This window comes from Pygoscelis adeliae, unplaced genomic scaffold (assembly GCF_000699105.1).
Source record: "Pygoscelis adeliae isolate BGI_AS28 unplaced genomic scaffold, ASM69910v1 Scaffold86, whole genome shotgun sequence".
In the NCBI taxonomy this organism is placed as follows: Eukaryota; Metazoa; Chordata; class Aves; order Sphenisciformes; family Spheniscidae; genus Pygoscelis; species Pygoscelis adeliae.
The window spans coordinates 1-14983 of record NW_008824930.1 but is presented as its reverse complement, the minus strand read 5'-3'; the positions used below and the strand labels follow the sequence as shown (position 1 = coordinate 14983).

The window sequence follows — 14983 nt, the reverse complement described above, 5'->3', positions numbered from 1 at the left end:
CCCCCCCCCCCCCCTTTTTTTTTTTTTTTTTTTTTTGAGATTGGATGCAGCTAATCTACCAGTGAAGGTGGCCTTTTTTTAATGACTCCTTAGCAGTGGATGGAATCAGCAACCTTTTATTTTGCCTTGAAGTTCAAGGACAACTCTCTCAGTAGTGGCTTAGTGAATAGCTTTGTCATCTGTTACTGATATCATAGACTGCTAATTGCTTCCTCTGCCTCAAAAAGCATGGTTTAAAAATGACCAGTGACACAAGCAGTGAGAAAGCATAATTCTCATCTTGAGTCTGACCAAGTGTGAGAGACTGATACTTTAAGATGTTGTATGGAAAGAAGAAAAGAGTTTCTTATTGCACCATCGTACTTGCCCAGCATGGTGTAACTGGCCCCAGGTAGCTGATGGCTGGATCATCTCTTGTCAGGGCGCAGTGAGGGCTGGTGGCTCCCTAGGGAGCAGGGTGCTGGGAGCCAAGAGGAGTATCAGCTGGCAGTGCCAGGGCCCCATCCCACAGTACTCCAGAAAGATGGGCAGGGCAGGCAGCAGGATGGCAGCCACGGTCAACTGAGGCAGGTCCGAGGTCAAGCTGGGAATGCGGAAGTTGGGGTCAGGGGCAGGTCCGGAGACATTAACCAGTATCAGATACAGTCCAGTGATCACCAGGCAGGTCTGTAGTGATGTGGCAGGGCTGAGGCCAAGCCGGGAAGTGAGTCTATGGTCCATGATCTGGACAGGGGTCTGGATCAACAGGGCCCATGGCCAGGCACAGGCATGGCTGTGACAGAGCGGGAGCTGTAGTTCAAGCAAGGCCGAATGGCAGAGCCTCAGCTTAAAAGCAAATCCCGTGGAGATAGGGGTCATCAGCCCTTGTTGAGGCTGCCCCACAGCACTGTCTGGGAGCCTTTCCCCGTGGTCACTAGAGGGAATGGAGCAGCCCTCACCTGCACTATCTCTAGGTCGACCCTGGGTCCTGGCAGCAAACCCCTGGGGGAGGGAGGAGTGGATGTGTTCGGGGCCCTGAACACAGATTTGGCATGCAGCCTCTTCTTTTCACTGTGAAGAATTTTTAAGACCAAGTTTTTTGTGATTTGAACTCATGGTGTGTTGGCTGCCTTGAAAAAAAACGCTAACTTTGGACAACATAAGGCAAGAGTACTCTGCTAGCACCTTGGTTATATTGCACAGCTACGTAGCAGTGGGAGAGCAGAGCTGTTTGCTGCTACAACCTTAGAGTCAAACTCTTGGCTTAGCAAAGGCCAAGGGAAAGGTATAAGCCTGCACTTATATGCAGACTATATGCTCTTGTAATTAGTGGGATCAAGGACATCTTCATTAGCTCCTAAAGATGTTATCCTGGCACCACTGCTGAAGAAACTTGGTTCCAGTTCTGTCCAGCTGTTGGTGTAACTGCATCCCTTTTCCTGCATGTTAGGATAGCTGACTGATAGCTGAGTTGTATTCAGCAGTGTTGGTGTTTTCTTGATCACTCAGATTTCTGGGATGCACATCAGCCCAGTTATATTAGAATGCCCTTTGGTTTCCTTAACTTATAATTTCCTTCTAGTAATGGAGTCTATAATACCTGTTTTAGATTTCTCTTGCAGATTTTGAAACAGACTTTACTGGTGTCTTCCTGAAATACAGCAGTGTTTGCAGCACCTCTTGTTTTTCTCTTTCCTGAGAGAATCTAACAGGTAGCTTAAGGGCTTCTTCCTCTGCCCCAAAGGCAGACCATGTGGTCCAAATTATCATGTCTTCTCACAGCAGAAAGACACCACCTCTGGAGAGAAATAGGACTGATTTCTTCAGCATGCTGATAACACTTGGGATTCTTTGGTTATTGCATGTGTCCTAGGCAGAGCGATAGAAAACTCTGTGACTAGAAGGGACACTGACAGACAGTTTCTCAAATTTTACTCAAAACCAAACAAGATGAAACATTTGAAGGGGGGAGGAAGAATGACAGCTGGAACAGCTGAAATAGTAGGCAAGTACCAACTGCTGCTCTTCATTGAAAGGGTTTTGCTACTGTTTGTAGACCAGGTGTGTTCTTGGGCTGTTGAACTCAGGCTCCTACAGGATGCCAAGGTCCTTTGCCAAGCAAAGATGTTTTCTTCTCTGTAACTTGGACTAGAATCTTCTGGCCTCTAAACCCTGGTGTAGGGGTACTGCCCTGCAGTCATTTGGCTGTTTGTATGATAAATGACCCTCATGTCCTCAGTGAAGAAGTGTGCGTAGGGACCATTGAGAAACAGAAGCTAGTGCTTCACATGTGAAGCAGTCCTTGAGGAACACAGCGCAGACAGTGATCTGTGGCCTGTCATGGCTTCCAGTTAGCTTTGAATTTAAGCTGTTAGTTAATCTTAACTTGTTAGCAGTAAAGTCATCTGTTGTTTTAGTCCTGCCCCTGAAGAGATCATGCCTTCCCCTCCTGTGTGCAACACTGCCCGAGCATTTATCAGCAAAGACCTGTCAGTAGCAGCGGTGCTCTGCTGCCTTAATAACACAGCAGGAAGCTGTTGGCAAGACAATACTGAGAAAGGGTCAGACTAATTAGAGACCAAACTAATTAACTTACTGGGAGAGCAGATATCTTTCTTGGACTGTTGGGTGTAGCTACGTTGAAGGTTGCTGCGCTTAGGTATTTGGTGAGAAGGTTATGGGAGACGTAACTGAACCATTTCCGGAGAGCTCCTGTCTCTGAGGGGTCAGTTGTTGTGGAAACTTTTTAGTTTGGAATCTATCCCCTCTCTGCTGCCATGGGAAGGAACGGTTGGGCTCTGCCTGGCATTTCTTACAGGCGATTCACGTTTCAAGTGTCAGCTCCAGTGAAGAAAGAGGTTTTTGGCACTTAATTTGCTTCTGTGTGTCTTTGTGTGTTGGCAAATAATGTGGTATTTGCGAGGCTGATGTATCGATGGCGTATATAGCTTGCGTGCCCCAGGGCGCAAGGAACTGGGGCTGAAAATAGAGTCTTGAGGTGATACAGAAGACTTAACTGCTACCTCTCTCCCACCAATACTTTCTCTTTACTGCCTCTGCATGGTGACACCTGCTTCAGGGGTAAATGGGTATTTTCAGAACACAGCATTTGGGCAAGGTGTATTTCAAGCTACATTCTAAATTCTGAAAACACCTACCATGTTTGTTACATTGACTTCTCTGCAGCAAATATCTCAGACGCTAACTTACAGTTATTGTCAGCATTTTGACTGTCTAACGAATAGTATTCTCTAGAGAGATTTTTATTACTTTTTCTATCTACATTTACAAAGCTAAAATTCATCCAGCTTCTCAGAGAATTTTAAGCTTTTTAACTCTTAGGTAGGTGTTTAATCGGTCATCTACTTTCCATCCCTTTAGGTTTCCTTCGATGTATGTTATTCATGTTGCATTTTTATTTAATTCCATTCAGTTCTTGTTTTTTTCGCTTTCTGATGATTTCAGATTAGCAACCCCTAATATTTGTCTGAAATAATGATTTATTTAAAGTATATGAAAGAAAATATAGTAGCAGCATGATATGGGGACACTTACATGTATATCTACATTTTCTTTTCATATTTTCAAATACTGTTTTTACTAAGGGTGCTTAATTTGCATTTGCTTATATATTCCAGAGAAGCTGATGCTGTCCTGAAATATCTGAAGGAACAGTGTGGTGCAAAGAAGCTAGGGGTTGTTGGTTTTTGCTGGGGTGGTATTGCTGTACATCACCTGATGATGACATACCCAGAATTGAAGGCTGGTGTATCTCTCTATGGTAGGTAAATACAAGGATGTAGTACAAGCAGGTACACATGCATATGTATATTGTGTAGCTTAAGTACTTGATCTAGCATTATTTCTTCAAATCAGGCTGTCATCTGATGAAGAGAGATATTTTGCGTGGGAATGGTTCAAAGCTGCGCCACGGGAGGTTTAGGCTGGCCATTAGGAAGCATTTCTTTGCTCAGAGGGTGGTCAAACCCTGGAACAGGCTTCCTAGAGAGGTGGTCGATGCCCCAAGCCTGTCAGTGTTTAAGAGGCATTTGGATAATACCCTTAACAACATGCTTGAACTTTGGGTCAGCCCTGAACTGGTCAGACAGTTGGACTAGGTGATTGTTGTAGGTCCCTTCCAACAGAAATAGTCTATTCTGTTCTATTCTAGTCTAGTCTATTTTCAGCAGAGTAGGAAGAATATTATGCAAAGAAGATGGTGGTGAGGATATTTGTTCCTAGTTTCAGAATGGGTCATAGCAGCCATGTCTTTATTTCAGGTCTGGACGGACAGACATGTTGTTCTTCGGTCACCTTCCCAATTTAGCTCCCTTTTCCTGTTTACTACTGCTCTGCATGCTGCAGAGCTAGAACTTCACCCGGGAGCTGAGAGTGGTTTTCTTGATCTAGCTACTCTGTAAAGTTAGATTGTGTTTATTTTAACATTGGCTTTTCTTTTATGCTCTGCTCAAGAAGCCGGGATAGCTAAGCTGCCCTTTGCTAACGTTCTCAGAATGTAAATTTTGGTCTACTTACTGAAGCATTGACTTTCCCAGTCAGTTCAAAAGAACTCAAGCTTGTATGCACAGAAGGCATCTTTCACGTCTTATTAATTCAGATATTCAGTCTGTATCTTAAGAAACTGGTTTAAATAGAGTTTTAATCTAGGAGGGTATTCTTCTAGGATCCATGGTTACAGTAGCTTGAAAGTAAAGCTAATATTTATGGCTACATATTGCATGAGGCATGAAAACTTTTCACTGCAGAAGCAGAGTGCTGTATTTGAATCTGGATTTCACCTTAAAAGTCAATTGAAGAGGTTTTTTTATTTGGTTAATGTTTTCTAGGACTAATCAAGGATTCTGATGATATATCTAATCTCCTGAACCCTACATTTTTCATTTTTGCTGAAAAAGATGACTTCATTCCCCTTCATCAAGTATGCTAATAACCTCCATCTTCTTTCATTTCTGCATGTTTATATTTCCATCCTGAATTGGGAGTCAAAAGTCAGCCTCATCATAGTGCTTGAAGGTCAAAAAATAAGCAGAAAAATGTAGCTAGACGTAGAAGGGCTAATGTAACCTAGGCAAAGAATGAAAACTAGTTTGGTTTTTTTTTCTTAAGTCTCTTTTCTTTTGTAAAAGTATGGCTAGTAACCCAGGTAACAAAGTTTTATCAAAATCCCATTGCTGTTTTGGAGTACTCTACTCTGGGAGCTATCCTTTGCTGTATGACTTTGTTTTTTATTGGTCCAAGGAACCCATAAACAATGTAGGATACGCCGAATGGCATCCATAGGTGTCTGTTAGAAGCTTTTTCTTCAGTTGTAGTGTATTTAGTATTGTCATATATTGCACATGTAGGAAATACTTTTTTTATATCCATATCTTTGCAGATCGTTGGACCTGCCTTTATATTCTAACAAATTTTCTAGACCCTTACTGCAAAGGTGTTTTTTCTTTATGTAATTTTACTTTCTGTTTTGCCCATGTGGAGCATGGTTATTAGCGTCTAGCATGGATGATAAATTAGGGAGTTGAACTATGAATAAGCTGAGGACCGGCAGCATGGAATATGGCTATATTAATGTAACTACTACTGTGCTCTATATTACAGGTCACCCTGCTGGAGCAGAAGCTAAAGAAAAATTGTAAAGTCGATTTTGAAGTTAAAATTTATCCTGGACAAACTCATGGTTTTGTACATCGCAGAGGAGAAGATACCAGTCCTCAAGATAAGCCTTATATTGAGGAAGGAAGAACGGATATGATCAACTGGCTGAATAAATACATTTAATAGAAGAGCAAGCAACTTAATTTGTGACACAATTATGTAATACACTGCAGATTTTTGATAACGCATTTTAGAAAATTGGAGGGGAGTTTGTTGAAATAGAAATTAAAGAAAAAAGCAAACAATATTTTAGATGTTTTTTGCCAGTAGATTCTAATTGATACTTTCATACTATGTTCTTTTGAAGAAGTCTCAGCTTTCACCTAGCAGTGTCATGTTTTAATATGCTGTGAAATATTCTCCAGTTCCTTGAGGTTTATCTTAATGCTTGAAATAAGTACTTTGACTTGTACCCTGGTGGCAGATGTCTATTTAACCAGTGACATAAATGGGCATATCTTGTTTCAAAATTTGTGGCTAAGGTTATTCAGACGGGGTACCACTTTCTCAGATTACCTTTGGTTCTGTGAAACTCTGTAGATGATTTCCCGGTCGGTTTAGGAATTCAGAAGTACAATGCAATCTGCAGACAGGGCATTTTAATGTGTGGCTTACAAACCATGGTTGCAGCTTAAAGAAGAAATGTTACGTGTTTTTGTGTAATGTGTCTTGTTATGTAACTTTTCCATCGATGATACCGCAAAAATCTCTGTGTTGCATCAGCTCAAGGTTGCATCTACCTCAGCACCCAGCCTCCGTCAGTGGCCAGCAGTGGCTGCGTAGGGAATTTCCCCTCTCACTCCGGATCCTGGCAGCCAGCCGTTCAGGGGGTTCCGGAGCTGGATGTTGCCACTGGAGCAGCGTGTCGACTGGCCACTGATGGACCTAGCCTCTGTGAATTTGGCAGTCCCTTTTTGAACCTGCTTGAAGTGCTGACCTCTAGTGCACCCTATGACAGTGACTTCCGCAGTTTAATTATGCCTCATGGGGAGAAGGGCTTGTGTTCGTTAGTTTGAAACCAGCTGCCTAGTATCTTCATTGGGTGCCGGTACTTCTAAAGTTATAAGAAAAAAAAAAAGAAAAGAATGTATGTCCCTCTTCACCTTCTCAGTTCTACTGGTCAAGACTGCTGTGTGATTTAATGGGGAGAAAATGTAATTTGGGAAAGCCTTCATTTTACTAATGACAATCTCTCAAATTAAACTGATACACTATCAGCGAAATATACATTGTGGTGTGCCATTTAAAAATAGTCAACAGTACGTATTAACCGTCTCTCTCTCAATGGGATTTTCATTTCTTTTGCTTTTTCCCATCCGTGTTTTCGTCCTCTACATGCTGCTAATGGCCCTCCGTCTTTCCCGTTGGGAGGTCTTCAGAGAATTCTGGCCTGCGACTGCTGATTAGCTGTTGCTTTTCATATGATACCATCTATATGTAATGTATTAGTCCTGCCGTTAACCTGGGTGATACAGCTCTCGTAATGCATTCTTCCAGGAGAAGAAGGTGGAGGTCTGGAAGTTTATTGTACCTTGATTACCCCAGTGTAAAACCTGGATAACGCCACATGAATGGAGCTCCATTAGCATTAGAAGGTTAGCTAATGTGCAAGAGGACGTATATTTAGAGAACAGCAGTCATTCACAAATACTGAAACGGCATGTGTACTGTAACGCTAACACCGTGACTAATCAAAAAGAAAAATTGAACAGAGACGCAGCATTTGTCTGAAGCGAAAGGGTAGCTACGAGTTACTACAAGTACAGCCAAATCTTTATGATAAAACTGTAAGTCACTGAGCAAGAGCTGGAAATGCGAGATCCAAAAGAGGTATGTGTTTACAGTACAAAGTGCAACCAACTGCACGTACCGAGGTCATGAATGTGTTGAATTGTTTTGACTTCTAAGTAAAAAAACTCCATGGATTGTCTAGCAAGGAACATGGAAACGACAGGAAATCAAATTAAAAGCCAGTTAATTTCTGAAGTTTAATGTTAATATTAAGGTAAAGGGGAATAGTCTTAAGTGTGAAGAAGAATTTCTGGAGCCACATTACTGTGACTAAGGGAGTAGAAATGTGGTTAAGCAACTCCAGTGGAGAAAATGTTCTGCAAGCCTTGCTGTCATTTCTCTTTTCTAGGAATGATTTAAACTGCCAATTTTTCTCGTGTTTATTTTAACACTGTTTTTTGAAGTTGCTATGGAGTATCTAAGCTCCCCGTGTGCTATAATTTGTTGTTTGTAGTATACAAGTGGGAAAAGCCAAAAACCCAAAAGGGTTGGGCTTTGAACCTTATGACTTCACTCTGGAATTCTCTGGTAGGCTTTTTTTCATTCGTTTTACTTTATTTTAGGAATTGTAAATAAATAGCATTGACAAAGTTATTTAGAATATGGGAAAAGAGCTTATATGAGGACTAAATTGTAAGGCTGGTTGCTTTCCCAAGGCAAAAGTGTAGTAGACTAACGTGCATTTAGTGCTACTTTTTAGATGTGTCTCTGAGGAAACAGTGAATTTTGGGTTGCTAATATCATTAGATAAAGCTCTTTAAAGAATAATCCTAATAGAATCATAGAATCATTAAGGTTGGAAAAGACTTCTAAGGTCATCGAGTCCAACCGTCAACCCAACACTCCACGCCCACTAAACCATGTCCCTAAGCGCCTCATCTACACGTCTTTTAAATACTTCCAGGGATGGTGACTCAACCGAGTCATAATCCAATTAAAAGAAAATCTGGAGAATGGGAGGGATACAAGGATCAGGCAGTCACTTTAATTCAAAAGGAAAAAAAAATGTATAAAATGTCCTGTGATAGGATAAACATGTATCAGCATTTTAATCACTTACTATAATGATATGTACAGCAATCTACAAAGCTGTTACCTTTTTACATATTTATTTTCACTCTGAAGGGGAAAATATTTTTCCTATACTATGTAAGCTTTGTCTTGTATAGAGCTTTGAAGCGATGTCTCTACTTCACTACCTCACCCCGCTGATGACTTTAGATATGTCTTTTACCAATGGATGACTAGTCTAATGAAATAATAATGCCAGCGTAATGTTTAAAAGTGATACTACCCCAACCTTTAAAAACAAAGGAACAGCCTTAAAAAAAAAAAACACCAAACCAAAAATGTTTTGTCTAAATGAATTGCTCAGCTAAGTCAACGTGTTTCCTAAGCTGAAAAGACAAGACCGCCAATGCTTAATACCGTTGTGTGTAAGTTAAAGCGAAGGTTTGGTACTCGGGTATAGCAGCACTCCTCACAGCAGCACACCCTGCCTACACTAGCAATAAAATTGATGGCTTTAGAAAGAGCGAACTTTCAACTTTGTGACTCTGCGATATGCAGAGGTAAAGGCAGCAACTTGCGTAACTCTTCTTTGAAGAAACCTGATCCTTGCACTCACCCCTTTCATTTTATGAGTTAGCACTTTCTTTTGGGATCGCATTCAGTGGTGACCATCCACGCTGAGCTCTTGCGACTTGCCTCTGCTGTCTCGCACGCTTGCTGTGCCACAGGTATGTGTGGGGTTTGTTTGGTTGGTTTTTTTAAACTTCTCCTCCTGAGAAATGTAAACCAAGTGCATGCTGAGGTCTGACTCAGCACGTTTGGGGGACTTGCATTTTATCTGCGTGTTTTTTTAAAGAGCGCATGCTATCAGGAGGCTACTTTCTTCCCTCACTGTTTGAGATGATGGTTCAGAAACCTTCTAGCTTCCCTCCTGAGGTGAGGAAGACCTCTCAGGAGGAGGACTCAGGAGAGTCTGTTGAAAGTGAGAGAGCCGCACAGCAATATCTTTCTGTTTTTCTGATTGTAGGCTCAAGTTTCTGAAAACTAAAGTTACTGTTTGGTCTTCAAATAAATGCTCAAGTGCTTGCAGGTGGAGATGGTGCAACACCAAGGCTGTGGGTTTACAGATCCTCCCAAAAGAATAGCTTTGATGAATGTAAGAGAGGGGGATTAGTTTTTAAGGAATGTTTCAGTAGCATCTCAGAAATGGAAAAAGATACTATTTGCATGAAATGCATGCTGTGGCAAATGTAGAAACACCAAAACGTTTTGATTACGCTACAAAGCTTGCGAGTCTATATAGCTTATAAACCATACAAGCCAACACTACCCCTCGCAGGCTTGTGCCTGGAGCTCTTTTCCTCAGCTGCTATATCTGCATCTTTAAATATCTCATGTTTTACATTTTGCTTTACATTTTATCAGATAATGTGAAATATTTGCAGTTAAAGCCTTTAAGGATGTACTGATTGGTAAGGGCATTGTGTTTGTGTTTCTGGAGTTCTGAAAAATATGTTTCTTTAATATTCAGTTGCTGTTTTATTATATTTTAGTCTAATCAAAAGGAAATAGTTTGTGGATGGAAAATTAGTTATCAATTCTTTCTTATTATATATTTAAACTTTATTTCGTCTTATATGCTCATCTGTTAATTCTTTTTTTTCCTGGTAGACTTATTTTAAGTTAGAAGTCCTATATGTGAGACTGCACGTGGGGAAAAAAACACCTATGGGTGGGTGTGGCTTATTTTAAAAAGAAAAGTAGGGGATTAGTGTAAATCTGTGTGCCCAGAGTTAATACAGCTTTCAAATAAGGTACAGCTTGTCTTGAACTGATCTCTGAAAATGAAGCCTCCCAAGGTCTGCAACCCTAGCCCTGCTAACACTGCTTGGGATATTCTCGATTTTAAAGCCTGCAAACCCAGGACATCTCGGTCCCTGGAAATCGGTGCAAATCTCCTGGCTGTAGGGTTGTTTGCTTGTTTGTTTTCCTAAAGCTGTCCCTTTAGTGCCACAGCTACGTAAGTCACACTAGTTCAGGGACTGTTCAGTAACCTGCTTTCCCCCATTTCTCTCTGTGAGTATGTTTGGCATAGCCAAGTTTGAACATCCTTGTTTCTGTACTGGCAAAATTTTCTTAGCACACGCAATTTATCTGTAGAGAGTTTAGGTAAAGCTTCATCTAAATTCTGTCCACGTTCTTTAATAATTTGGAGATACTCCGTGCATATTCCAATATGTTATTTGAGTCATTTGCAGCAATATGAAGTTAGTTCACCCAGCTGGTTAACCTAAGGTCAGTGGCATAAAATCATTAATTTGAGACCAAGGAGCTACATAAATCTGTGTTAGATTCGGCTGGCATTTTTTGACCTTTGTGAATTACTTGTTTATTTTCGTTTAAGCAATAGTTTGTAAAAAATTAACCATGCCCTACTGTTGCCTTGTTCATAAAACATTTGGCTCAACTTAAGGATTTTTTCCTTATGTTCAGTTTTCTTTTTTCCTGCCTTGGGGTTTGAATGCATTCCTTATTTAATATTAGATAAATACGATTTTATACTCTGGCTTTCACTGGTATATTTTTATTGGCACCTTCCTTAAGTATCCTCCTTCAAAAGTCTGCAATATCTGATGCTAAAGCCGGTATAGAAGAATTTCTTGACACTGAAAAGGTCAGCTATGGAATATTTTAACTCTCTGGAGGAAAATATCACATTTAGTCTAAGTGTAATTGTATCTTTCTACACAGTAGCTGTGTTTTCTTTTTTTTTTTTCCTTTCTTCAAAATGCTAAGTCCCATATTAAGCCTTTACAGTCTATACTGAAGAAAGTTATGCATTCCTGACAAGGACATACACACGATGAAGAGTGAAATAACTGGCTTCATCACTATTTAAATAATTTGTGATGGTTGCCTGGCTGGTTGGTCTTTATTTCTACTCTATTACTGTAGGGCACGAAAGCCCTAGTTGTGTAGCAGCTCCCTGCTGAAGAGTTTATAACATAAGTAACTCTAACGAGATTATTATTTATAAAAAGCAACCCAATGGGCTTATTGACTAATGCTGCATTTTAGTTCTAACGGTAATCAGTATGTTTGCAATACTACCATAATGATTCAAAAATTCGATACTCTATGATACTGCTGTATTTTGATCTTTTTCAGTATGGTATGCTGGGATATTCACAAGTGAATATTTTTTGTTCTTTAGTATCACACATGGCTAATGAATCGAGGCCCTGCCCATGTGATATTGGGGACAGGTTTGACTACGGAGGCCGTGGGCAGGAAGTACAAGTTGAGCACATCAAGGCGTATGTTTGCAAAGCACCTGCCAGCACAGACAAAGCTGTGGTTGTGATTCATGATATATTTGGATGGCAACTCCCAAACACCAGATACATGGCTGATATGCTTGCGGCTAATGGATACATGTAAGAAATCTTTTCTTGGCCAAGAAATCCCACTCTTTATGATTTCTAGCCCTACGTTAGAACTGTTATTTGCATACATGAGAGGGAACTATTACCAGGGTGGTTTGAGTGATATATTTCCATAATACAAAACCACAAAGGAACTTTGCTGTGAAATGTTGCAGAGTACAGCATGCTTCCTTCATACTTTGCTGTTTACAGAGGAAGTGACTGCACACATAGAATGCATAGAATATTGAAAACACGATGCAGTAAAAAGTGATTCTGATAATTTTCCCAGCAATGTGAGATGGCTTTAAAAAAGTGTGTTCTGAAACAGAACTGTGTATTCTGTTCTTAGAAGTCTTTTTAAAATAAACAGTCATTCAAGCTAAATTATATGATGGGATTTTAAAAAATTGTCATCAGCAGAAATATGAATGAATGTCATATATTTTGAATATGATATTGAATATGTACATTGAATATGTGCATATGAATCATTCATATGCACACATGGAGTATTAAATACAATCCCCTTCCCCCCTGCAAATCTTTGACGCTCATTTTCGGTGCCCTACAGCAGGTAAATTCCAAAATGCAGCAACATCTTGCAAAAACTGGATATGCTGCAAGGTACTCTATTTACAGTATACATTACAAACTTTCATATAGGGTTGGGACTGGCCTGCGGTTCCAAAAAGCAAACCTCCACCTAATTCTGTAGTGGTCTAGTTTTGAGACACGGTGCCTTTAATGCTGTCAGCCTATGGAGCATGAGGGAAGTCAGATGTCAGCAGACAGTTGCCATGTGGCTGAGATCTGTTTGTGGAGCTGAAAGGAGCTCTGCGTCTCTGCGAGATAAAGATACCACCTTTCTGAGGATTAGCGTTTTCTGATACACTGGAACTATGAATTGGTCTATAGTCTGCTCCTTGCTACTGCCTGTCCTGAGGAGTTGACATCCCCTATTCTGCTCCATGATTAGAAGTATGTTTGTCTTGTGACCAAATGCAATGATTCTCAGCGTGAGACTGGACGTACACCTTTCATGCTGTGCAGGATACTGGCAAATCGCTAGTATGACAGTGTGCTTCCTTATTACGGTAAGAGTCTGCTCAGTCAAAAGTACCCAGTGGTCTGATGAATTGGTATTTCTCCACACTATCTTACTTCCTGTAATTTTTCCCTGTGATTCATCCTATGTCATACTTCTTTTTGTAATACCTTCTTTCCCTCCACCTGTACTGCTAATACCGCAGTGGTCAAGGCAAGAAGGCTGGTGTTTCTATTGCTATAGGCAGGAGGAGAGCTGAGAGTTTTCAGGCAGCAGTGTCTGAATGAAGAGAGGCTGTGTGTGTCTTCCCTAATTGCTTCAAGATGCTGCTGAACTAGTGCACCAATGTTTATTGAGGGGAAAATAGCTGGACTTTTTCCTAGTGCAGTATGGGATGAGGAGCTATGAGAGCTGTATTTCAGAGACCACATTGAGTCTGATGGCTCATAGTGTCTTACCAGGCTAGTTTGAGTGGGGAAGAACCTGTTCTATGTGGGCTTGGGAGGGTTCACTTTCAAAGCAATACATAGCCTTTCTGACAGGTACTTATCCAAAGGCTGTGCAATTTTGCCCATATCTTTTCAAACACAAGTATGCTGTGGGTGTCACTGTTTTTTTTTCCACAGAAATTATCAAACACAGTAAAAAAAAAATAAAAAAAAAATGCTTGCAACATCCTTTGGTCTGCTTCAGGCCAAACTGATCCAGTCATTTCACCGTGATCATTGAGATACAAACTGTGTGTCTGAGGAGGGAGAGAGCCAAAGGCATTTAATAAGTGAAACGTGATAGCAGTTTCCCAGGGATCCCATTGCTTCCCTGTGGGCTGGGCTTGGGAGAACGCACAGCAGCATCTGGGGGTGACCTAGTGATGGCAGCCTCCAGAGTCCCTGCTTGTTTCTTTCTGCATGAGGAGACTGTATTATCCACTAGCGACTGCACCATCACAACTCTGCTGCTGGTCCTGCAACACATTTCAGCTGAGGTCATCCCGAGCCAGGGTTTGGGCACCCCTGTGATGCAGGAACTCTTCAGTACTGAGTGGACTCCTACTGTACTTCCCTTTTTCCAGTCACCAAATGATGTCCGCGGTAAAACACGCCTCCCTTTCTTCCCACACGTTTTCCCTTCACTTGGTCTTTGCTGACCTCAGTCCATCAGGTGTTTGTTTTTTTTTTTTCCTAGCTCATAAGTAAGCCTCATGATGTGCTCTGTAGTAAATAATTATTTTCTGTAATTGCCTTTTTTTAAATGGAACCCATTAACGATGGATTTATGTTAAATGATATTCTGTTGTATGCAAAATTGAAAATTGTTGTGATCAGGACCTAGTTTGATCATCCTTTACAGGATAATCTATTGTTTTACTGTATATAGTTTCAAATTATGTACTCAAAACAGGTAAAATACTAGGGATAAAAATATTTAAATTTTCCAGATTTGTATCACAAATTGTATTATGTGGTTTAGTCATTGAAAAAAGCCTATGTAGATTCCTATGAATGTTTTCTAAAGCTCATAGGCATTTCTGTAGAATAGTTACCAATGATGTTTAAAAACATTACTTTCTCAGGAAAAAAATAAAAAAAATTATGCCTGGATAGAAACTTTCTGTGCTATGAAGGGCCAAAAAAATCTCAGTGTTTGATGAATTTGATCAATTTTTATTTTTTTGTGTGTGTGTCTGTGTGTGCAGAGCCATCTGCCCAGACTTTTTTGCAGGAAGAGAAGCTTGGAAGCCTTCTGATGACTGGTCCAAGTTTGATGATTGGCTGAAAACTCGAGATGCCAGGAAAATAAACAAGTAAGATGTCAGGGAGCTGGGTATCACATTGTCTGCTGCTGTCAGATATTGCTTCCCCCCACCCCCCCCTTTTTTTTTTTTTTTGAGATAAACAGGTGTTTTTTTTTTTTTTTTTTTTGAGATTGGAGGCAGCTAATCTACCAGTGAAGGTGGCCTTTTTTTAATGACTCCTTAGCAGTGGATGGAATCAGCAACCTTTTATTTTGCCTTGAAGTTCAAGGACAACTCTCTCAGTAGTGGCTTAGTGAA

The 14983-nt window shown here is 40.6% G+C and overlaps 1 protein-coding gene and 1 long non-coding RNA gene across 2 annotated transcripts in view; both read left to right on the top strand.

The window, feature by feature from the left end:
• The window catches only part of LOC103917803 (carboxymethylenebutenolidase homolog), an 8931-nt gene extending 3073 nt beyond the window's left edge, over positions 1-5858 (top strand). The window contains exons 2-4 of the mRNA XM_009324996.1: positions 3618-3760; positions 4827-4918; positions 5599-5858. Of these exons, the coding sequence (XP_009323271.1) occupies positions 3618-3760; positions 4827-4918; positions 5599-5778 (415 nt within the window). The 3' untranslated portion in view covers positions 5779-5858. The remainder of the gene's footprint in view (positions 1-3617; positions 3761-4826; positions 4919-5598) is intronic.
• Positions 5859-9105: 3247 nt separating this feature from the next.
• Positions 9106-14677, top strand: LOC103917791. The gene is made up of 3 exons (XR_663646.1): positions 9106-9185; positions 11672-11894; positions 14627-14677. It is a non-coding gene; the product is annotated as an uncharacterized LOC103917791 (long non-coding RNA).
• Positions 14678-14983: the final 306 nt, after the last annotated feature.